Raw genomic sequence first — 25426 nt, forward strand, 5'->3', positions numbered from 1 at the left:
TAATACTTTTATATTATTAATTATGGAATTTTATAGAATTTAAATAATTTTTTCAACAGCAATATTTTTAGATAATCCAATAAACCACAATTGAAATTAATTATTTCAGTAACGCCTGCAAAATATTTTCAACCACCAACACAGCAGGGCAGAAGTTCCATTATTTTTAGTTCAAATATATTTTAAATATAGATATTTATATAAACTTTGTTCTCATGATTGTTGTCGGGACTTCAGAATAAATGTAGTAAACAAGACATTTCAATGACCTTACGTACTTGTCATATGTTAAGCATAAATCGTAGACTATCGATCAATATTTACAATTTGCAAAGACGTTTTATTCCTCAGAAACCAAAAACATAAAGGTAAATGTACTAACGTCCAACCTCACATTTGTTTAATGATCTCATTTATTTAGATTTGCCTGTTTTAACTTACTTACCAATACTGCTGATTACTTACCTTAAATTTAAGACGAATTATGATTTAAGTGAAAGGTAATAAAACAATTAGATTTGGGAGTACATTTTTATTAAATATTAAGGCGAATAAAACAACATGTATTCATATTATACAAATCTAATTCAAACCTCAGTCAATAAATATAAAAATATGTTCATTGTGAATAAATACTATATTATAAATATATATTTTATTCATTGGACATGAGTATCACATTTAAACTAACCTAATATTATAAACTTTTCTAGTAACTTCTAGTATTTTAATACTGCAGTATGGCACTAACATAACAACTGTTCCAATTATTGTCAGAGTTACATCAGTCTTAAAAAGATGTCAGTTTCAATCTTAGGAATGTAATGAGCGCAACATAAACTCCGTCTGAAAATTTTGTTAACGGTTCATAATCCATAAACCGAATAAGGAACAATGGTTTAAGATTTGAAACCCGAATGTACAGAACGGTCGCGAATCGGTCAACTAAATCTAACGGAAACGCGCCCGAGAAGAAGAGCATAAACCATCCCGGACCGATTTACAACGAAGTGCAGAAGGTGAAGAAGGTCTAAAGATGTGTGTTTGCACACACTAAACCACGTCTTAAATCGGCATAGAAGATGAACCATTCGATCATTAAACCATCCGAATCAAGGATACTGCAATATTGTGCTTTACAAATTGGCTAGATTCTAGTGGGAACCTTTTTTGAACTGAATACTCAATTTTTTTTTAAAGAAACTAAAGGAAATTATTCTAATCTAGTCGAATTTGTAAATAACGCTAACTACTTTGCAAGCATAGCCGTGTGATTCCTTACAACTTAATCAATACTAAACAGTCGAATTGTACATTTATCAAATGTACGTGAAGGCAAGAGCAAGACGTTTAATATCTGTTAAATCTCTCTCGTTAGTGAGGTCTTTTTGCTTTGGTCATGTACATTAAAATATACAAATCTTTGGTTACAACAGGTCGATATTCGGTTTGGAACTAACATTCTTCTCTAAAGCCCTGGACCTATTCGAGTTGGAAATGTTATTTCTGGAATCAGTGAAGGCTACACTTGACTTAACAATTCTAAATAACTTAGAGTAAGCCGAACGGTACTGTCTGTTGCTGGCCGCATAAATGAACGGGTTGATGACGCTGGAAGCCCAGGCGAAGATGGACGCCAGAATGTGTATCCACGGGTGCTTCGTCTCGTTGTCGTCGAACACGTTGGCCAGCATCAACGGTAAGAAACAAAACAGGAAGCACAAGAAGATGATGGCCATCAGCTTCGTCAGTCGGCTGTCGTCCCGTTCCCTCCTACTCTTCCGCTTCTCCTGGATGGGCCTGTAAGAACCACGTTATTAGAACATTTATATTCACTGCCTTGACGATCACGTCATGGGGTCATTAAAATGTTGTAAATTTATTATTGTTTATACGTGAGTGTATTTACGCATTTCAAAATCAAACGTCTTACCGGTGGGCCTTCAATCGCTTTCCCGACTTGGTGACGCTGTAGTAGATGCAGGAATAGGCGATGATGATGATGGCGCAGGGGATGACGAACCCGATGAGGAAGAAGAACTTCTTCGGCGACTTCCCGTCCTTTTTCAGTATGGTGCACGAAAACGTCGAGGGATTCAGTCCCAACTTGCCCCAGACTCCCAATAGCGGCGGCAACTGCAACGACAACAATGGGCTCTATTGTGGAAATCGTATTTTTTGCCTGGCATTGTATAAATCAATGGATTAGTGTCGCATGGGTGCCTGAGCCCGGCTCACTAGTGTGTGTATTTTCATTTCTGGCCGTTTAGAGATGAATAAAAATAGACGGTACTTACGATCGAGTTCGATTCAAGTGAAATTGAAATAGGGCAATGTAACTAACATGTGTTTAAAACGTATTTAAACACTAAAATGTTTGTTTGCATGCGGATATTTGTAAACCCTCTGAGGTTGATGAAAATAATTTTGAAAATAATAACGACCGAATTAATCGATTAACCACGTCACGATTATGGATGATATGAAAGAAATATTGATGCTAAATTTATGCGTTGACCTAAAACACTATATTAAAGAAAATGTGCACGTCATTTTACCACGGCAATTAAGATTATTGTCATACGTAATAAACATTTGACTGATGGCCTATTTATAAACACACCAGAGATCTGAATTAAATTAAGCAATTTCCCATAGTTGCACACATATATCAATCTGTCAGATAGTTTTGGGGGGGAACTTACCATTGTCAGAAATGCAATTATCCATGTGGACAACAGCTGGATCCATATCGACAGCCTTGAATATAATCGGGAATAGTACTGATGACAGGAGATTAATATATACCTGAAAGACGTGACAAGCATTAGAACTCATGTGAATGTAGTGGTTGACGTAAATTCTTCATGGTGTAACAACGTCACTGCCTAATACAAACATCCAGTTTAATTTGGTAAACGTTTTTTTATGGAAAGAGTCGAATAAAAGATTTCATTGAATACACCCCCTAGCTCAAATCTAACCGGATGCAAGTGTGTGCTGGGTGAAGAATACTGGACTGAATGTAAAGAGAAGAGGATGATACACATAAATACCAATAGAAAGTAAAATCTGTGTTCAAACCTGATGTGTTTTACATTTGATTGGAGATCTGTAGAATCTAATCAAAGCAGAAGAAAAGGAAAACATAGTCATATGTATATACCAGATGTGGGTAAAAACTGCCAAAATATTCATCATTAAATAGTGATCAAAAATTATTCCAGCAAAGATTGAAGTCCACAAAAAGATGCTTGAAACGTGTTAAATGTTAACAGTGTGTATAAATCCATTGATAGATAAATAGGGAAATCTTTATTGGCAAAACCAAGTTGAAATAAGATTAAAAAGATATGTAAATATGTGTACCAACAATCTGCATAAAATACAAGATGACGAAGTGGTCAAGAATTATTTAAAGAACAGTTCCAACATGTCTATAAAAAGGATGCTCGAAATACAGTTTATTGAACTATTTAGAAGAGGTTAGAGCTTTACTAGCAGAGTATATTGTGTGTATCTAATGACATATAAAATAACGAGTCATGAAAAGATCGAGAACTGCTGAAAAACCACTGTAAACAAGACTAAATCATACTTAAGTAAGAACGTAGTTATTAATTAACAACTAACCTTGATAAATATTCATATATAAAATAGAGAAAAAATTGATGAATAGTTACTGAAGTGAAATATGACGAATAGTAGCCAAAAATTATTGAAGAGGGGTTTCAGAAAATATACTGGAGATACTGTTGCTTATAATTAACAATTAATTGACATGATATATTACGAGCCCTGAACAAGTATTTTACCACAAAAAAAAGTGTGTAAAAAGGATGCTTAAAATACAATTTGTTCAACTAATGAGAAGAGGTTGTAGCTTTAGTACGAGAAGTTTGATCTGAAAAAAATATATACAAAAAAGATTTATTTATTAAACTACTACAGTATAAAATAAAAAGCATAAGGAAGTATTTAAAATTAGTAACTAATCCTGACAAATACTCCTGAATAATTATTAAAATGAAATAGGACGAGTAGTGACCAACAATTATTGAAGAGGTGTGCCAAGAATAACTCAAAAAAGATGTGAAATTGCTGTTGCTCACAATTAACAATTAATCGCCAAAATATCCCTCGATGAACCCTAATAACACGTATTTTGCCATACAATCTGTATAAAATTGATAAAAGTGGTCAAGAATTATTTAAAGAGACATCGAAGAACAGCTCAGCAGATATGCTGGAAATACTGTTGTCATAATTAACAACTAATTGCCAAAATATCCCCCTTATGAACCCTGATAAGTATTTTATCATATAACCTGTATAAAATAAATTATGAGAAGTGGCCAAGAATTATTTAAAGAGGCATCAAAGAAAAATTCGGAAGATATGCTGAAATTACTGTTGTTATAATTAATAACTAATTGCCAAAATATTCCTCGATATATTACGAACCCTCAAAAGTATTATGCCATACAATCTATATAAAATAGATTATGAGAAGTTGTCAAGAATTATTTAAAAAGGCGTCCAAGAACAACTGAGAAGATATTCTAGAAATACTGTTGTCATAATTAACAATTAATTGCCAAAATATCGCCATTATGAACCCTGATAAGTATTTTGTCATATAACCTGTAAAAAATAAATTATAAGGAGTGATTAAGAATTATTTAAAGAGGCATCAAAGAAAAACTTAGAAGATATGCTGAGATTACTATTGTTATAACTAACAACTAATTGCCAAAATATTCCTCGATACATTACGAACCCTCAAAAGTATTTTGCCATACAATCTGTATAAAATAGATCATGAGAAGTGGTCAAGAATTATTTAAAAAGGCGTCCAAGAACAACTCATAAAAGATGCTGAAAATACTGTTGTCATAATTAGCAACTGATTGCCAAAATATTCCTCGATATATTACGAATCCTGATAAGTATTTTGCCATACAACATGTGTAAAATAGATTATGAGAAGTGGTCAAGAATTATTTACAGAGGCGACCAAGAACAACTCAGAAGATATTCTAGAAATACTGTTGTCATAATTAGCAACTAATTGCCAAAATATCCCTCGATATATTATGAACCCTGATAAGTACTTTGCCATACAACATGTATAAAATAAATTATGAGAAGTGGTCGAGAATTATTTAAAGAGGCGTCCCAGAACAACTCAGAAGATATTCTAGATATACTGTTGTCACAATTAACAACTACTTGCCAAAATATCCCTCGATATATTAAGAAGTGGTCAAAAATTATTTAAAGAGACGTCTAAATACAACTCAGAATAAAAGACGAAGTCATAAACAACTAAACTACAAAATAAAAAAGATCAATTATTATTAGAGAAGCAGTGTAAAAGAAAAAAGTATAATATAATATAAGTAAGGAACTACTTTGAATTAATATCTAAAAATGTAATTAATAATTGCTGAAATAGAATATGATGACTAGTGGTCTAGAAAGAAAAGAAGTTCCAAGAACTACTCAGAAAATTTACTTAAGATGCTATTACTCATAATTAACAACTAATTACCAAAATATCCCACGACACATAACAAAGCCTACATAATATACAGAACAATTTGAATGAATTGAATGTAGCGTGCAGGGGCACTGATTTACTGAATGGGATCCAACAGAAATAAGGAAATTATTATTGCCTACGACTGTTAAATGAAATAAAAAGCGGATGAAGGGATAAGTGTCATACAATCTAGATAAAATAAAACTCCAGAGAATAATTTCAAACTGAAAAGATCAAGAATTATTGAAGAAGTAGTGTAAAAAGATACATCATAATTAAGCAAAGAAGTATTTAAAACGATTAATTCTAAACCAATTGTTGAAGAGGATTTCCAATAACTACTAAGAAAAGATGCCATATATTACGAGCCCCTAAAGATATTTTCATTCAATACACATATAATTACTGACGACGGTGACCCAGATTTATTGAAAGGTAAGGAAATTCAAAAAATCCTCAGAAAGTAACCTTAAGATCCAGTTCATTGAGCAACTACGAAAAGATGGCAGATGTGAGTTTTAAGTTATTGTGTACTACCTACAACCAATTCTACTTCACAATTGTGAGCAGATGTGAGGACGTGGATTATTCACAAAAAATTATCTCCATATACGATTTCCTAAAGTACCTTTCTGATTGTCAAAACGAATTTGTTTTCTCTTCTCAGTTCTTCCGCGAAACACACATGTTGTGCGTGGCTTCGTCAATCCACGTCCTCGAGAAACCTATCTGTTATCACACTTACTAAAAATAGTGACTGTGAGTTAGCATCCTTCAAAATAGCACAGCCAAAGTTACAAACAAACTGCCTAGGTTAACATTCTGTAAGATATCTTTTATTAAATTTACCGGCTATACATTTTGAAGAATGAATTGGTGGCTGTGATACAAATAAATTCCACAAAATAACTCGTCAACCCTCAGTGGCCTACCTTCCAGTATACTTGGGGTGGGTTGCAGACAGGAACCAAAAGTACAAACGTACATTATTTTTGTCTACACCAAAGTTTTTGTACTGTGTGTACTTTTGACTGTCGTTAGCTGGTTGATCATATGTACAAGTGTAAGACAAGAGCTGGTCTTTCAAATTTGTTTTGAATAATAATAATTACCAAATCCAGAACATAAGAAGATGTCTTCAAATTCTTCATTACTTCCCTTCTTCTTCCTCTTCTTTTTCTTCGTTAGGATGACTATTATAATATATTGACACTAACTCTCACTTCCCAACATTGTGCACATCCACCCTTATCTTCTTGATGACTGACTATCTTCAATATTTGATAACGCTGATTATTTAATTAACTTGTTTTGAGTAACTATCAAAACCAGAACATAAGTTGTCAAGTTCTTCATTATTTCTTGAGTTAGCTTCTTCCTCTTCTTTTTCTTCTTTAGGATGAATATTGACACAAATATTGATGCACAAACTCATTTACACCAACTCCCACTTCCTAACATTGTGCACATCCAGCCTTATCTTCTTGGTGACTATCTTCAATATTTGATTACACTGATTATTTAATTAACTTGTTTTGAATAATTACCAAATCCAGAACATAAGATGTCTTCAAATTCTTCATTATTTCTTGAGTTAGCTTCTTCGTCTTCTTTTTCTTCTTTAAGATGGATATTGACACAAATGTTGATTCACAAACTCATTTTCACCCAACTCTCACTTCCCATCATTGTGCTCATCTTCAATATTTGATAACACTAATTATTTAATTAAGTTGTTCTGAATCCAGAACATAAGAAGATTAATTATTTGTTGTGTAAGCTTCTTCATATAACTTCTTCCTCTTCTTTTTCTTCTTTAGGATGAATATTATGATATATTGACACAAACTCATTTTCACCCAACTCTCACTTCCCAACGTTGTGCACATCCAGCCTTATCTTCTTGGTGACTATCTTCAATATTCGATGACGTTGATGATATTTCAAACAAAACTAAACATTGGAGAACACCACTATCAGTATTTTATTTCTTCTATGGTGATTCTTCTTTACTGACTTGTATTTCTTTAAGTATGCTTCTGGATTTTATGAACACATAAAGACCAACTCTTGTCAACAATTACCAGTGTGTATGTACCAACATTTATGAACAAAATGAAGAATAGTACGACTTGATACAAGATCTCTAATTAATTGCAGACAGTTTCAACTACTAAACAACTATTTACAGATGTGGGTGCTACATGAAGTGTCACATCCCAATCAAAGGAAGGATGGTGTGTTTTGATACAATCTAAGTTTTTGACAAAGATGTTTGTTTGCGTCGTAACATGTGGAAACAGTAGTGAATTTTGTTCGTTGTGTGCTTGAGAAATTGTTTTTTGTGTGGCACATTTAGCTGAAAAATTTGATGGGTGAAGTAGTGACATGTGTTCCGTTCTGGTAAATTACAACTTGTTGGTTGCATATGTTAACTACAAAAAATGTGTCACCATAAAATACGACGTTCAAAATTTGCGATGGGCTAAAAAGTGGGTGCCAAAAAATTGGTTAGCTATTTAAATTGTTAATGTCAAACTAGCTGTTACCAAGTGATTTTTTTTATTGTGTTTTTGGTAGCCTGATTAACAAGAACAATGAAGTTGTTAAGTATTAGTCAAAATAAATCAGGTATTTAAATTAAATGTTTGAGTTATAGATCATTATTACAAAATCAAGTGTGTGTCACTGTGGCGATTAGTAATAGAAAAGCCCTGCAACAAATTGGAATTCCAACAACCGATTGTTCACCAAATAACATCGTACTATTCTCCTATTACAATTCGCATTAATCCCAATAAATTTGTGACCTCAGTTTCGGTTCCTACCTTCAGTGAGTCAGTAATTGCTTCTAATTGAGTCAAATGATGCCAATTTCCTCTTTAATAATTTCGCAAATGATATGATGTTACTCTACTAAAAAGTTTACTTTATATATTGATCCCGGCTAAAAAAAATATTTAGTTGCTTTCTGTGCAAGGCCCAGCAAACTTTCTTCCTCTCGTATCGTTCCATTGTATCAAAAATCAAAAAACCAATTTGGCCCATTTGTGTCACTTGATACGATTTCTAGGTAGCCCAATTAACAATGTAAAATTTATTAACCATGACTAAGCTTGGCGTATTAATAATAAGATTTAGCTGCAGCCTTTAAATAACGTTGACGGTTGACATTTGACCCGGACAATTTACTGAACGTTGTTGTTTTAGAACTTATCGTCGACGCGAAGAAGCTAAATTGAGTAAATTGTCGTGTTGTAATTACCAAGATAACTATTCGGTCTAATAGATTAATTAAACGGATGCCGATGCTATCGTGAACCATTTTTATAAAGATTGAGTAAAAAAACCATTTACAACTTCCGCCTAAAAACCATTAATGTTTTGTCATATCTATAATCAGTACCGAGATACAATTACAAAAATATTGTTAAGATGACATTTGTTTGTATTTAGAAACATGTGTATTCACTTTCGTAACTCCGCATTTGTTTTATTGTGGATTTAAGTGTCGCTTCACACATTTTTAATTTTTTCTGTTACGAGTTGCATCAATTACTTCCTTTCAGTATATAGCACAAAGCATATGTTGTTCGAGTTAATAGAGCTTCTTTTATCTGACTGCCTTAATTTAGAGGTCTATGCCCTTTATTATTAATTCACCACACTCAAGAAATTTAATTATAACCATTGATGGTTGACTAGGGATTAAATCTTGGTACGGACGGACTGTTAATTAAAATTTGTCTCTTGGGTTTAACAATGTGATTGATGATTTTTTTTTTTTGTGAATTTTGAGTCTGTTGTTGAGTATATGTTTAAAGTGACTTAAGATCTATTAATTTGTTTTTTTCGGTCGTAATATGAGTTTGTATAAACGTGGCAAATGAGAAATATTCGGTGTGGCGTCGATTTTATGGCTTGGTTGTATAAACTGCAGCTGCACTTTGGACCTGCGTTGCAGTATTGATTTTGCACGTACCTTGTTCTTTGCCAGAATTAAGATTTAGCTTAAATGTTATGGCCAAAATAGTGTAAAAGAATTTCAAGACTAAGAAATTAGTCCAAAAATAATTTTGTTTGTTTATTGATTTAGTTTATATTTTAAAAAATTTCAAAAATATTTTTTCTGAGCTGAAATTTTAGCTTTTTTTTGTCTTTAGAATACTTTGTGGTGTATTAGAAATATAACTGTGTTTTTGTAATACATTATGGAAAAATAGATTTTTTAAAATTTAGGTTAAAAACAAAGAACTTTTTGATTAATTTTATAAAAAAACTTAAAAACTACCCTTCCACACACATTTTACACGAATGTTATTATTACCTGATTTGAGAATTAGTGTAAATATTTTGGAAAAATAATGTAAAAGAATTTTAAGACTAAAATTTTGCCCAAAATAATTTTGTCAGTTCATTGACATCTGTTTAAATTTTAAAAAACTTCAAAAATATCTTTTCTAGGCTCAAATTTTAATTTTTCTTTGTCTTTAAAATACTTTGTGGTGCTATAAAAATATAGTTGTCTATGAAATACACTATGGAAGAATAGGAAAAACGTTTTGATTAAGTTTGGAAAAAGTTTAAAAACTGCTCTTTCATACACATTTTACACGTATCTTATTCTTACCCAACTTAAGGTTTAGTTTAAAATGGTGTATAAAATCTTAAGACTAAAAATTTGGCTCAAAAATAGTATGTCAGTTTATAGACATTTAGTTTAAATTTTGAAAAAATATCGAAAATACTTTTTTTGGGCTGAAGTTTTAGTTTTTCTTTGTCTTCAAAATAATATGTGGTGTAATAGGAATATTATTATTGTGTATGTAATACACTATGGAAGAATAACTTTTTTAAAATTTCAGTCCAAAGATCATTTTCTTTAAGTTTAGAAAAAGTTTAAAAACTGCTCCTCCATACACATTTTACACGTATCTTATTCTTACCCAATTTAAGGTTTAATTTAATATTTGGAATAGTGTAAAAGAATTTTAAGACGAAGAAATTTGTTTAAATTTTAGAAAAACTATGAAAAATACTTTTTTTGGGCTGAAATTTTAGTTTTTTCTTGTTTTTAAAATACTTTGAGGTGAAATAAAAATATGGAAGAATAACTTTTTTAAAATTCTAACCAAAATAACATTTTGGTTAATTTTAGAAAATGTTTAAAAACTGCTCCTCGATAGACTTCAATACGTATCTTATTCTTATTTAATTTAAGGTTTAGTTTAAATATTTTGAAAAAAAAATAGTGTAAAAGGATTTTAAGACTAAAAAATTTTGCCCAAATACAGTTTACTGAATTTTAAAAACTTCAAAAGTTTCTTTTGTGGGCTGAAATTTTTCAGTGTCTTTAAAATACTTTGTGTTGTAATAAGCGTAAGATTTTGTATGAACACACTATCGAAGAATAGCTTTTTTCAAATTTTAACCAAAAAGGTTTTGCCCAAACAACATTTTGATTGAAGTTTAAAAAAATTAAAAGATTACTCTTCCACATACATTTTATACGTGTATTATTCTTATCCAAGAATTATTTCAAGTATTTTGGATAAAATAGTGTAAAAGAATTTTAAAACTAAAGAATTTTGCCCAAAAATAGTTTCGTCAGTTTATTCATACTTAGTTTAATTTTTAATTATCTTTTCTGGGCGTAATTTAGGTTTTTCTTCGTCTTAAAAATATGATAAGAATAAGGCTGTATATGTATACGCAATGGAAGAAAAGCTTTTTTAAAATTTTAGCCACAAATGTTTTATTCAAACATTTTGATTGAAGTTTAAATTAAACTTTAAAATTACTCTTCCACACACATTTTACACGTATATTAGTCTCACCCAATTTAAGGTTTAGTTCGAGTATTTTGGAAAAAATAGTGTATGTTAAAAGAATTTTGAAACTAAAAAATTTTGCCCAAAAATCGTTTTGTCAGTTAATTAAATTTTAAATAAATAATATCTTTTATGAGCCAAAGATTTACATTTCTTAGCTGTAGCTTTAAAAAACTTTGTGGTGTAATAAGAATAAGATCGTGTATGTAATACACTATGAAAGAATAGTTTTTTAACCAAAAATGTTTTACCCAAAGAACACTTTGATTAAATTTAGGAAAAAATTAAATCCACTCTTCCACACACGTTTTTTATTCTCATCCCATTTAAGATTTAAGCTTAAAATTTTAGAAAAAATAGTGTAAAAGATTTTTAAGACTAAGAAATTTTGCCCAAAAATAGTTTTGTAAACTCATTCATAATTAGATTAAATTTTAAAAAATTTCAATATCTATTTTGGGCTGAAATTTTACTTTTTCTTCGTCTATATGTAATAAGAATATAATTATGTAACACATGTAATAGAGTATGGAAGAATAATTTTTCTAAAATTTTAACAAAAAATAATTTGATCAAAGAAATTTAAATATTTTGAAAAATTTATAAAAAGTATTTTTCCATACACGTTTTTTTATGTCAATTTTAAGATTTAGAAAAATTTTGAAAAAAATTATAAAAAAATTTAAGAATAAATATTTAGCTCAAAAATAATGTTATCAGTTTATTGATATTTAGTTTAAATTGTAAAAAACTATATTTTTTGATATTAAATTTTGATTTTTCTGTATCTGCAATTATGGTGTAATAAGAATTGTATGTTTTTATCTGTAATAATCTACAAATATGTTAAAAATAAAAAATATTTTGTTTCAGTTTCTTTTTGTTCTTAATATATTTTGTAAAGTAAGAAGACTCAAATGTCTTTGTCTGTGTTTAGTAAAAATATTAGCAAAAAAATTACAAAAAAACAAAAATAACAAATATAAAGGTTCAAAAAAAAATCAAAAATTAGTTTCTAGTTATGAAAAAAAAAATTGTGACATACTTTCAAGAGTTAAAAAAAATGTCAACAACAAATTTCAAAAATTAAAAAAAAAATGTTAATTTAACATTAACAAATATGAAAAATTAAATAGTTTTTAAAAACCTTAAAAATTACTCTTCCAAGCTTAAAATTTATTTCATTTTCTTTTATGAGTTAATTATGTATTTAAATGTAAAAATCTCGTCAAAAACTTTTGAAACCAAAATAGTCTCAATTAACATTCAAATTTCAAAACAAAAAAAAGTTTTTCACATTTGAATGTATTTCAGTCAGGTTTTGACTTTGTCGTGTAAAAGTGAATGATTCGTTTTCTTAGTTATAATTCAATAATGAATATTTATTCAGTGGTGTTTGCTCAACATTATGTAATTTTGGTTCTTCTGTGTCCCGTATGTTTTGTGATAAATCATGTATGTATGTGATGAGCACAATAACTTGGTCGTATGACGTCGATTTTAATAATTAATAGGACGGGAACTAATTCTGCAACTGAACTTTGAACCGATGCATCAAAAAAGTGAATAATACAAATTACAAAATAAACAAATCTTATTTTTTAAATTTCAATTACATCACAAAAAATCTGTAGTAGTATGTAATTTTAGTTTTTTGTTTTATCTGTGAAATGGGTGTTAAAAAAAGTAGTATAAAATTTTTAATGAAATGATAATGTTTTGGAACGTTTTTGGTCTTGTCTGATTAGTGAAAAAAGGTAGTAAAAAATTTTTAATGAAAAGATAATGTTCTGTAGTGTTCTTTTTTGTTTTATGTGCACTATTTTTTTTTTTCAAATTTAATGTGAGAAGTGTACAAGTTAGTTCAGGACAAAATGGGTGACTTTATGTACTTTATGGCCGACATTATGTCTGTGCAGTTCGTTGCATTTTGGACCTGCGTTGCACTATTGATTTCGGTGCCCTTTTGGCATTTTTAATCACTGCCCCAAGTTAATATATGTCAGTAATATTTAAAACATTATTTTTGCTACAGAAAAGTATGAACTTAGTGTAACAAATAATTATGTGCTAAAATATACAAAAAATATTGTATTTGGGTAACTAATTTTTTGAGAAAAAACCGTTCAACATCTGCTTTATGCTACAGGCAGATACTGACTTAATTTCGCCGAAAAATCGTGTGTCCAATAATAAAAAAAATCTTTGCTTTGTTCTCAAAAACTTGGTTTTCACGACATTTGCAGCAAAAATCTCGCCTTTACCCTCATATAAATCGTCTAAAGTCAAAGAGAAAATTTGCTGCCTTTTAGTTTTGGCCAAGGTCCAAGTCCTCGGCCAAACGAAAGTTCATGCAACACATCGAATCGTGTACGGGGAGGAAACATTAAACATTGAGAGGGATAGACACATCAATCAAGTGAAATACATATCTGAATTTTCACTGTCTGCCGTCAAGCACATCGAGCTCATGAAGCCGGAATAGAACCACAGATCAACAACCAAACTGGTCACGTATCGTTGTTCTTCAGCTTCAGCTTCAGCTTCGGCAGGCCGCTTGAGGTTACTACTTCTTGTTGGAGTTGGCAGTGGAGTTCTGATCGACGGTCCAGAACGGTTCCGCTTTTATAGTGGCGAAAATCAATACCTGTTGCCTTGAGCCCGGATGCAGAGGCGTCCAGCTATTCCCCATGGCAACGGAAATTTTAAAACCGGCGTAAAAGGCCGCCAAAATACGGCAAACTGGCCCTTTTCCGCTTGGAAAATAAGGTGCTTTCGGGGTACTTGCATCCGTTGCACTTTCGTTGTTTTATTTTGTTGCACCGAAGATCAATAAATACCGTTGCGCAATATTAGATGGCTTTGTTGTTTACTTTAATTTAATAATTATTTTATTAGTTGATCTATAAAACGTCAAAATAATACAAGGTGAGGCGAAACAAGTGGGCAAAGAAGTGTCAACTAATTAATTACAATTTTGAATTGATTAATCGTCAATAAAAGACAAATTTGTTTAATTTTCCTTCTTTTTTTGTAATTCCAACAAAAATCTCTATATTATTAAAGGCAGTTTCAACGATTTGTCCAAGATACTCCCCATTTATTATTATTATCAGTTAAATTTGAGATTGTAAATTTAGTACTGCACTGCATATTGGTTCCTGCAATGTTTCTGCTCTTTGTTACAATTCAATAAGCTGCACGACAAGATGGTTTGGTCCAATCAATAATGTAAAATTTATGCAAAATGGATTTGATCAAATTTGAACATTTGACATGTAACATTTCTAACAACAGAATTTATGAAAACAACAGATATTTTTATATTCTGTGAATTAACTAATTAGATAATTAGACGTTTAAATCATGTTGTGTAGACTGTGGATGTTGAGGTATAAATAAATAAATCCAATCGACCTAATAACCGATTTCTTAATTCAAATACGAATTGTGAAAACAGAAGCTTAAAATCTTTTACATGAAAAATTAGTAGTAGAAGGGGAAACCCCCCGTATTTGTTATTAAAAATACATAAATATATCACTTTTTTCATAACATATAATTAAATACTTTCTGATAATTATCAATTACAAAAAATAGTTTTAAACAAACCAAAGTATTTTAAAAATTACTTTAATAATAGTTTTGAGGGTATTTTCATATTTTCTTGATAACTATATAATTTTTATAGAATTTAATTTAAATAATTCAAGATAATTATTATTTTTTGATAATAAAAATAATAAGAAAAACAATTTCGAATAAATAAAAAATTGATAATTATCTGGAAAATGATCAATTCTTCAAATAATTATCAATTTTGCGGATAATTATTCAGAATTATTTAAATTATATTTATACAAAAAAATACTTGAGCATTCAAGTTTGACAATTATTCAGATAATAATAATTTTATGTATTATTACTTTCTAATTTTCCAGATAATTATTAATTGATAATTATATTAAGAACGATTACTTTTCCATTTTTAGAATTTTTGTCTATTTGATATTATTTAATATAAAATTTAATTTAAATAATAATTATTAATTTTTGATAATAGAAAAAAACAGAAATTTATAATTAATTAATTTGATAATTAACCGAATAAATAGACAAAAAATCGTCTTGAATATTTTAAATTTGATAATAATAATTCAAATAATAATAATTTTGATTATTATTATTATTTTCCAATGTTCCAGTTAATTATTGATTGATAGTTATATTAAAAACGATTTTTTTTTCAATTTTAGAATATTTGTTTAAAAATCTGACAGAAACATTTGTCTATAATCGCTCAAATCAATTAAAACATATTTTATACTTTTTAATATAAAATTTAATTGAAATAATTCATAATAATTGTTAATTGTTGATAATGGAAATAATATACAAAAAAACAGTTTTATATATTTATATTATTTTCAAAATAATTATCGAATTTTTGATAAGTAGCAATTATCAGTTTTTGATAATTAGCCGGATAATTGACCAAAAAATAGTGTTGAATATTTTAAATTTGATAATTATTCAGATAATAATGATTTTAACTATTATTATTTTACAATTTTCCAGATATTTATTAATTGATAATTATATTGAGAATGATTTTTTTTTTTTTCATTTTTAGAAAAATTGTTTAAAAATCTGTGAGAAACATTCATGTAAAATAACTTTTTAATATAAAATTTAATTCAAATAATTCAGGATTATTATTAATTTTTGATAATAGAAACATGAAAAAAATAGAATAGAAATATGACATTTTTTAATATAAAATTTAATCTAAATAATTCAAGATAATTAATATTGATAATGGAAATAATAGGAAATAGTTTTGAATATGCCAAAAATTGATAATTATTCATAATCAACCGGATAATTGCTGATAAATATTCAAAATGATTTACATTATATTTAATTAAAAAATAATTTTAAATAATTTAAAAATTAATAATTATCCAGATAATAATAGTATTCATATTATTTCTATTTTCCTGATAATTATCAAATAATAATTATTAATTTATAATTATATTAAGAACGATAAAAAAGTTTTTTATGTAAAAAAAATCCTCTAAAGAGAATAAAACACATTCACATTTTAAAAAATACAGACATTTTTTTATTATAAAATTTAATTGAAATTCTAGAATAATATGAAAAATTGTATATATTAGAAATAGTTACAGTTATTTGAAAAATGATCAAATTTTTGATAATTATTATATTTAATTTATATTATATAAAAAAATAGTTTTAAGTATACTAAAAATTGATAATTAATAATAAATAAACCTAAAAAATTATCAATTCTTAATAATACAAATAATAGGCATGATTTATTTATTTTATTATTATCGATTATCAAGATAATTATTTATTTTATGATTTGGAATCACATAAATCATATTTTATATAAAAAAAAATCCTATTATACATATTATCTAAATAATTTTCATTTTTTCTTATACAAAACTATTTTTAGATAAGATATTTAAGTAATTCTTATATTTTGTGTGGTACAAATTATAATCAGTCAGATTAATAAAAAAAAACTATTATTCAGATTTTCATAATTAATTATTCGATGTTTATTATAAATATCGGATTTTTATAACCTTATTAGTAATAATTATAGCTTTATAATGCATTTAACATTTAAACCTACGTATAAAACATCAACAAATTAGTGTTTCAGTTTGTATTAAAAAATATAATTTATTTCATCAGAAAATCATTACCTATTCTAAATTTAGAAAGTGCAGGTGCCTGGATGCAATCTCCATGGAAACAATCAATAGTGCAAAATCTTGACATGACAATTATATGTTATATGTGCGTTTCTGGCATTTAATTACAAGTACTGATAATAATGAAATTATATGGAAATTTATGTCAAATAGTAAAATAGTAAGCTTTTATTGTACTTTTAAGTTCATAAAAACTGAGGTGAAATTTATGGGTTATATCAAAAGTTTGGTTATTTTATTTTAAGGTATGTTGTATGAAACGAATACACAGCTTATTTATAAATACATCGTTCCATTACTTTTATATGTGAAACATTATATATTATATTATTATTATTATTATTATTATTATCATCAACATAACCAGCATGGTATGATTCACCTGTTACTGGGAATGTATTAAATGTTATAGGTGATATACTAAAGCGAAACAAAGGACCACCAACAATCGGTTGCATAATTATTACGTCTTTATGTCCTCCAATTATCTTGATTGTCACGCTTACCTATTAAGTGTTATGGCCACCATATTCAAAAGCGACACCGCCACATTTCCGTAGAAGAAAACGGGAAAGATTTTGCACAGGGTGTCTCCTAACACCCATTCCTTGTGGATGTACCTGGATGCCGTCAACGGCAGATTTACGGAACAGAAGAGCAGATCGGAGATGCAGAGGGACAATACGAAGGCGGTTGTCGCGTGGGTACGCAGTTTTTGGCAACCTAGTAGTGCCAAAACTGTGACCGCGTTACCTGAAATGGAAAATGCTTGTTTGAATTATGGTTGGATACTTTTTTGTTGTATTGTCGGAGACTTAGGAAATGGAACACAAAAGTCCCGGTGGTTAGATTTCATTGATTTTTGGGGTACAATGGGCCGTGGGGATTAGACTTTTTCAATTTATTGATACTTTTAGAAGCAAAAATGAGCTGGATGATACAAAGACTTATTAATGGTCTAATGAAGTAGTCAATTTCGTCCTGTGAGATATTTTTGTTTATAACTTTTTATTGTTGAACAGCCCTTTTAGAGGTAACCAGAGAAGTAGTACAAATTACTATTTATTGTTTATTATTTATATTTAAAATAATTTCAATATATTCTTTCTACAATTATTCTTTTTGTACCTAAATCAAAGTTATTTCTACTTAAATCTTAAACAAATGGACAATGTGGCTGTCACAGAAATAGCACACTTTTTGACTTTAACTTAAAAAAATTATTAATATTTTGTTGGGGTATAGATTCAATGAGATATTGGCAACGGTCGATTGAAATTAAACTCAACAACTCTTCAATTAATTTAAATAATTCAAAATAATTATTAATTTTTGATAATACAAATAATTGAAAAAAAAACAGTTATAAATATACCTAAAATTTATAATTATCTGAAAAATTATCAAATTTTTGATAAGCAACAATTATCAATTTTTTTTATAATTAACAGAATAAATACCTAAGAAATCGCTTAGAATATTTTAAATTTGATAATTATTCAAATAATAATTTTGATTATTATTATTTTCCAATTTTCCAGATAATTATTAATTGATATTTATATTAAAAACGTTTTTTTTTATTTTTAGAATGTTTGTTTAAAAATCTGACAAAAACATTTGTCCATAAACAAATACACAAATTTTATACTTTTTAATATAAAATTAATTTAAATAATTCATGATAATTATTAATTTTTAATAATAGAAATAATATATAAAAAAACAGTTTTAAATATACCAAATATTGATAATTATATGGAAAATTATCAAATTTTTGATAAGTAACAATTATCAGTTTTGAATAATTAACCAGATAATTGATCAAAAAATAGTCTTGAGTATTTTAAGTTTGATAATTATTCAGATAATAATGATTTTAATTATTATTATTTTCCAATTTTCCAGATAATTATTAATTGATATTATTAAGAATGATTATTTTTTCCATTTTTAGAAAATTTGTATAAAAATCTGTGGGAAACATTTGTCTTTAAACACTCAAATAAAATAATACATATTTGTTATCAAAAAATACACAAATGTGACACTTTTCAATATAAAATTTAATTTAAATTCAGGATAATTAGTAATTTTTGATAAAAATAATTTGAAAAAAATAAACATTTTTAAATATAATAATAATAATAATAATAATAATTATCTGGATAATTATCAAATTTTTGATAAGCAACAATGATCAATTTTTGATAATTAACTGGATAATTAGCCAAAAAATATCCAAAACCAACCAAAACCATAATTTATCTAAATTTGATGGTTTTGGTGTTTTAATCAAGATTTCATGTCGTTCCATAAGTTTTCAATTGGATGTAGATCCGGACTTTGCGCTGCCCAATCAACATATCATTTAACCAATTTTGAACAACTTTGGACGTATGTTCGGATCATTATCATGCATAAAAATTCATGTAACTGATAAATTATCGTTGATAAATGATTCCATTTATTTTCTATACATGAAACCGTCCATTTTGCTAATAATTTTCTGTAATGGCCCTATACAATGTCAAGAAAGGGGACCCCAAACCATAACGTTCCCTCCACAGTGTTTCAAAGATTTTGTAGTGTATGTGGGGTCCAAACTTTTATTTAGAGGAATAAATATTGAGAGTATTGTTAAATATGTTAGTGCCACAAAACGTAAACATATTTGAATGTGCTTTGACCAACCAAATCAGACTAATGTGAATTAAAGTAATATCTCCATTCAAAATGTGTGACAAAAAAGCAAAAAACGTACAGAATATTGAAATTTTTTTTTTATACTGATTGGGGAAAATTTGAATTAAATCCTTTTATGGAACATATTAAAAAATATGCTATTTATTTGGCCACCACTGTTATTATTACATTTAACTGTTCCATACTGTACATTTTTCCAAAAATAAATAAAAATATACATTTCCTTGAATACTTTTATCAGATTTTGTGCATATCATAGATAAGAAAACAGTGTGTATAACATCTTTATCTTATTACTTACATATTACTATACTACTTAAATTAATCATGGGTTATTTAGTCAATTAGTAATTGTTCTAACATCCTGTTATAATATAAAATAAATAATTACTTCGAACTATAACAATAAATTGCATTAAAATAAAAAAATATGTATAAGTAAGTAGTTGAGTTTTGGTCACATATTTTAGTTCAGTATTAGTATATAATTTCAAAACAACGAAACATCAGGCGCACTAATAAATAAATATACCATTTCCGATATGATATAAACATTTGATTATGAAATTGAACATTATAATTGCCAATATTTATTTAAAGTCCTCACATATCAACGTTATGAATAAAAATATACATATAATCATAGGTTACTTTTAAGTAGTATATTTATAGAACGAGATCAAATAAAAGCCCATTTCCTAAACGTGTTACAAAATCTAGTATTGTTAAAAATCCTATATTTAATCGTCGATAGACTTAATAATTTTAATCGAAAAAACCCAGTGACGTATAAATATAAATTTTGAATGATTCAAAGAGTGTATTTAAGGATTATATTTATTTTGAACTAAAATCATCTCGAGTCATTCATTTACTTCTCCCTTTATACATTGACGAGTACCAAAATAAATAAACAATCTTGACGCGGTGTATATTTTCGTCTGACAATCAATCTCGAGTCCCTTCACATTTATTTAATAAAAGCAAAACCGCCATTACGATTTTGCCTACCCTAAGGGTGGACAATGACGTAAAATATAAATTGAATATACAATAAATAAATTTCGACTTCAAGCTAACTCATTTAAAATTAAATGTTACCAATTTTAAAATCTGGAATTATAATTTTATGTTTTGTTAAATAAGTGATTTATAAACTTTTTTTAATAAATAATTTTTATTGATCACTTATTAATTTGATTTTAAAACCTATTTATTAATATAAAATATAATTTATAACTTACTTAAGTTGATATAAGTATTTTAATTCAGTGAATATTTTGACAAATTAATTAATTGAATGAATAAAAGCAATTAAGAATTAGAAAAGAAATACATCCTTTATAATTTTTTTCAAATGTTATAAAACCACTTTATTAATTCAACAGATGATAAAAAATTAATTAATTCTATTTTAATATTTCATTTAGAAAATGTTATAAAACATTAATTTAAAAAATATTCATACAACATTTCAGTTTTATAACAGTAAATTTTAAATAATGCTACAATAAAAAATTATTTTTTTTAATAATTTAATTTATTAAATAATTTAATAATATTATTTTAATTATTAAATAAACTGAAACAAAATTATTATTATCATAACCAGTGTATTAACATAAATGTTTATGTATTTTACTAGTAATTAAATATTTCACACTTAATTAATTAGTTTTATTAATGTATTTCATTTGAAATGATTTCTCTGAATTAATATCAATATAATATTCATTACTTTCACTAATTTATTGTTTACATAATAAATTAATATTATTGTAATGTTAATTAAGAAAATGGTAATTTGTTTTATTTGCTAATAAATGAAAAAACTATATTTTAATTATAAACTAATCGTAGTTTTCGTATCGTAATTTTTACCGTTTATCATTTTTATTTAATTCTATCATAATTATTATTAGTTTAAGACTATCACATTTTTTTTTAAATTATATGGAGTTTATCTACTATTATCGATAATTCTTATTCTTTATTGGTAGTAAAAATTTGTCAGTTCAATAAATTATTATATTATCACAAAAACGTTAAAACTTACAAAACTGTTTTAATCTTAAACTATTTGTATTAATTTGTTAACTTATTCCTATATATTTTTTCCACCAAAAGTATTTACTAATGAGCTTTGATAAAAAACAACAAAATCTTAGTCTTCATTATTTAGTTTAAAAATCATTTTAAATGCACATATTTTTAATGAAATTTCACATTTAATATGAAAATAAAATATTTTTTGCCTTTAAATATGAAATTAAGATTATATCAATCTTTTTTTTATATAAAATTATTTTTAATCCTTTAAAGCAAAGACAATTATTAATATTTTTGTATTAAAAATGTTTGTTTTTTCAGTAAATTATTGTTTATTTTAAAAACGATAAGAATAAATATAAAATTGTGTTTTATTTTATTGGTTAATAAATAAAAAAACGTCCTTGTTTTAATAAATTAGAGCAATTTGTTAAATTATTTATATTTATTTTTTTCCACCAAAGTATTTACTAATAAGCTTTGACATAAAACAACAAAACCTTAAAGATAGTTTTGTCTATTAATATTTTTGTAGTAAAAAAATATTTTTTATGTTCGTAAATTATTGTTTATTTTAAAAACGATAAAACTTATAAAACTGTATTTTGTTTTATTGACTAATAAATGAAAAACAGCCTTGTTTTAATCATAAATTGTTTGTAGCAATTTGTTAAATTATTTCTACTTATTTTTTCCATCTAAAGTATTTACTAATAAGCTTTGACATAAAGCAACAAATCCTTAAAGACAGTTTCGTTTCATTATTTACTTTAAAAATCATTTTAATTCTTAATTAAATCTCACATTTTATATAACAATAAAATATTTTTGACTGTAAATATTATAAATTTAAGATTATATCAATCATATTTTTTAATATGAAATTAAATTTAATCCTTTATGGCAATGGCAATTATTAATATTTTTATTTTGTATTAAAAAAATATTTGTTCTTAATCACAAATTGTTTATACCAATTTGTTAAATTAATTCTGTTTATTTTTTCAACCAAAAGTATTTACTAATAAGCTTTGACATGAAATAACAAAACCTTAAAGACAGTTTCGTTTCATTATTTAGTTTAAAAATCATCTTAAATGTTTTATATTCTTAATTAAATTTCACTTAAAATATTTTTTCCTGTAAATATTATAAATTTAAGATTATATCAGTCTCATTTTTTATGAAATAAATTTTATTCTTTTATTAGAACTATTGGAGTGTTAATTATTAATAATATATTTATTTGTAATGAAAAATTGTTTATTGTTTTAAAACTTATAAAATTGTATAAAAACCGAAGAGACTGCCATGTTTACTAAGTTTTAAATAATTATAATAATTTGTTAAATTATTATATTTGTATTATTTTTATTCTATCAAAAATATTTTACAATAAGCTTTGATTTAAAACATTACTATAACTATTATTAATTTAAATTTGTCACATTTTTTAAAATGACATTTAACTATAATGATTATTATTATTATTAGTGAAAAATTATCAAAATGTTTATCATTTCTATAAGTTAAATGATAAAAATTACAATTGTCTTTGGAAACAACAATCAAAGATTTATCAATTTTGTCCAGTACTATAAAATATTTTTTTCAAAACAACTGTCAAACTTTATTTTCCGTCCAAATCGAAAAATAACACTCACCGATAACACCAATAATACAGAAAAAAATCGCACACACAGCGGCCACGATGGTAGCCTCCTCCGGGTACTTGATCACATCCGTCTCGTTCATTTTGCCATTTGTTTTCCCCTAATCGTACGCAAATGAACACGTCCAACAAAAAAAAGAAATAAAAACAACACGCGACGTCCGATCAAGAGGTACCGCACGAGAAAACATAAACATTAAGTACGGCCGACGCGCGAGGGAACCGCGTTTCGGAATACCTACTTGGCCGCAGTGTGCCAGCCCGGCCACAGACAGATGCCTTCCCCCGATATTATTAATCTGTCCCATACACACACGACGACGTATTTTTTCTTTCCTCTACGGGTGGGGGATTTTTCGCTACCTTCCACGAGGGATTCGTCCCGATTCGGTGGTGGTGGTGGTGTCCCTTTGAAAATTTTCCGCGACTGAAGCGGTAAAGGTGTTCCTAATCTTATCGAATTAAATTAATTTACATTTGACATTCAGAGATAATCTGGTAACGAAACATGAAATTTTATCTAGAGTGAGATTTTGTCAGGTTTTGTTTAAAATATATACATGATGAGGTCATAAAATGTTTGCCTACCTGATAACTCTTCGTACCAATTATGTTTAGAAATTTGAGCAATGAATGTCAGGACAAATTAATTTAAATAGTCTGATTTATTAGAGAAAAGTAGTCAAATATAATATTATAATCTCATAGCTATGTAATTAATCACCTGATTTTAGCAGCAAAATAGCATTGAATAGAGAATAAAAATACCTTTTAAACGAGTTATCACAAGACCCTTTTAATTAAAAAAATATAGTTGATAGTGCCCCTATAGTAAATTGATGACAAACTGTAGTTTGATTGACAACAGTTTTTGTTTAGAAATGTTCATATATCTTGTTAAAAAAATAATATTGTTTTAAAATATTTTTTATTTTATTTGATTTAATATTTAAATGGAAATTAGAAAGACATTTTTTAGAAGACCTAAAAGTGAAATAATTTACTTAACAACATTACTGCTGAAAATTTAATAATTTAAAAAAGGATTGTTGTAAATTATTAACATTTTATAAAATTAAAAAAATGGCATTTACTTAATATATAGAAGAAAAGGAAAAATTTTAAAATTACAATATGAAACGGAACAAATTAATTATTTAATTGACAAAATTTATTAATTTATTAAAAACTTGTATAAATTAAATATTTACCCATTTTTTATTATAATATTCAATATATTTTTTATTCAAAATTTAACCAAATAAGAAATAATAAATTATAAATTAAATTATAAATAAATAAAATTTATCAAGGAGATAATTTTTAGGTTCTTAGTATGCATTAAATAAAACTGAACATGTGGTATAAGTACAAACTAAATAAACATATTTTTTGTAACTCTTAAGATATAAGAATATTTTTTTTTCAGCAATTATTTAAGTAATTTTTATTATTTTACGTTTATAATTAGGACAAATTAAAAATAACCCAATACAAATTTAAAATGTAATAATTCTGAAATTTTCACACTTGTTTTATTTAATCTAAAAGTATTTTTTCGAATAAACTTAAATGTAACAATAATAATTATTTTAATGTAAATTTAATAATTAATACATATATTGTATGAAATAAAATACTCTGCTTTCTTACTCTGTCATTTACTTAGAAAGTAAAATAAAAGGAAATTTATAAAATTAAAATAAGACAATTAATTAATTGGCTAAATTAATTAATTTATTAAACACTTTTTAAAAACTAAATTTGTATTTATTTTTTATTATAATATTCATTATGATTTACTAAATTGAAATAAATATGAATAGAAAATTAAACTAAATTTATTAATACAATATTAATAATTTTA

The 25426-nt window shown here is 26.7% G+C and overlaps 1 protein-coding gene across 1 annotated transcript; it reads right to left on the reverse strand.

The window, feature by feature from the left end:
- Positions 1–566: 566 nt before the first annotated feature.
- Positions 567–23812, reverse strand: LOC109596346 (protein trapped in endoderm-1). The gene is made up of 5 exons (XM_020011878.2): positions 23552–23812; positions 17639–17885; positions 2706–2808; positions 1934–2136; positions 567–1800 (listed from the first exon to the last, which is right to left on the reverse strand). The coding sequence occupies exons 1-5, from the start codon at positions 23640–23642 to the stop codon at positions 1428–1430; spliced, it is 1017 nt and encodes a 338-aa protein (XP_019867437.1). The 5' UTR covers positions 23643–23812; the 3' UTR covers positions 567–1427.
- Positions 23813–25426: the final 1614 nt, after the last annotated feature.

This window comes from Aethina tumida, chromosome 1, assembly GCF_024364675.1.
Source record: "Aethina tumida isolate Nest 87 chromosome 1, icAetTumi1.1, whole genome shotgun sequence".
NCBI lineage: Eukaryota > Metazoa > Arthropoda > Insecta > Coleoptera > Nitidulidae > Aethina > Aethina tumida.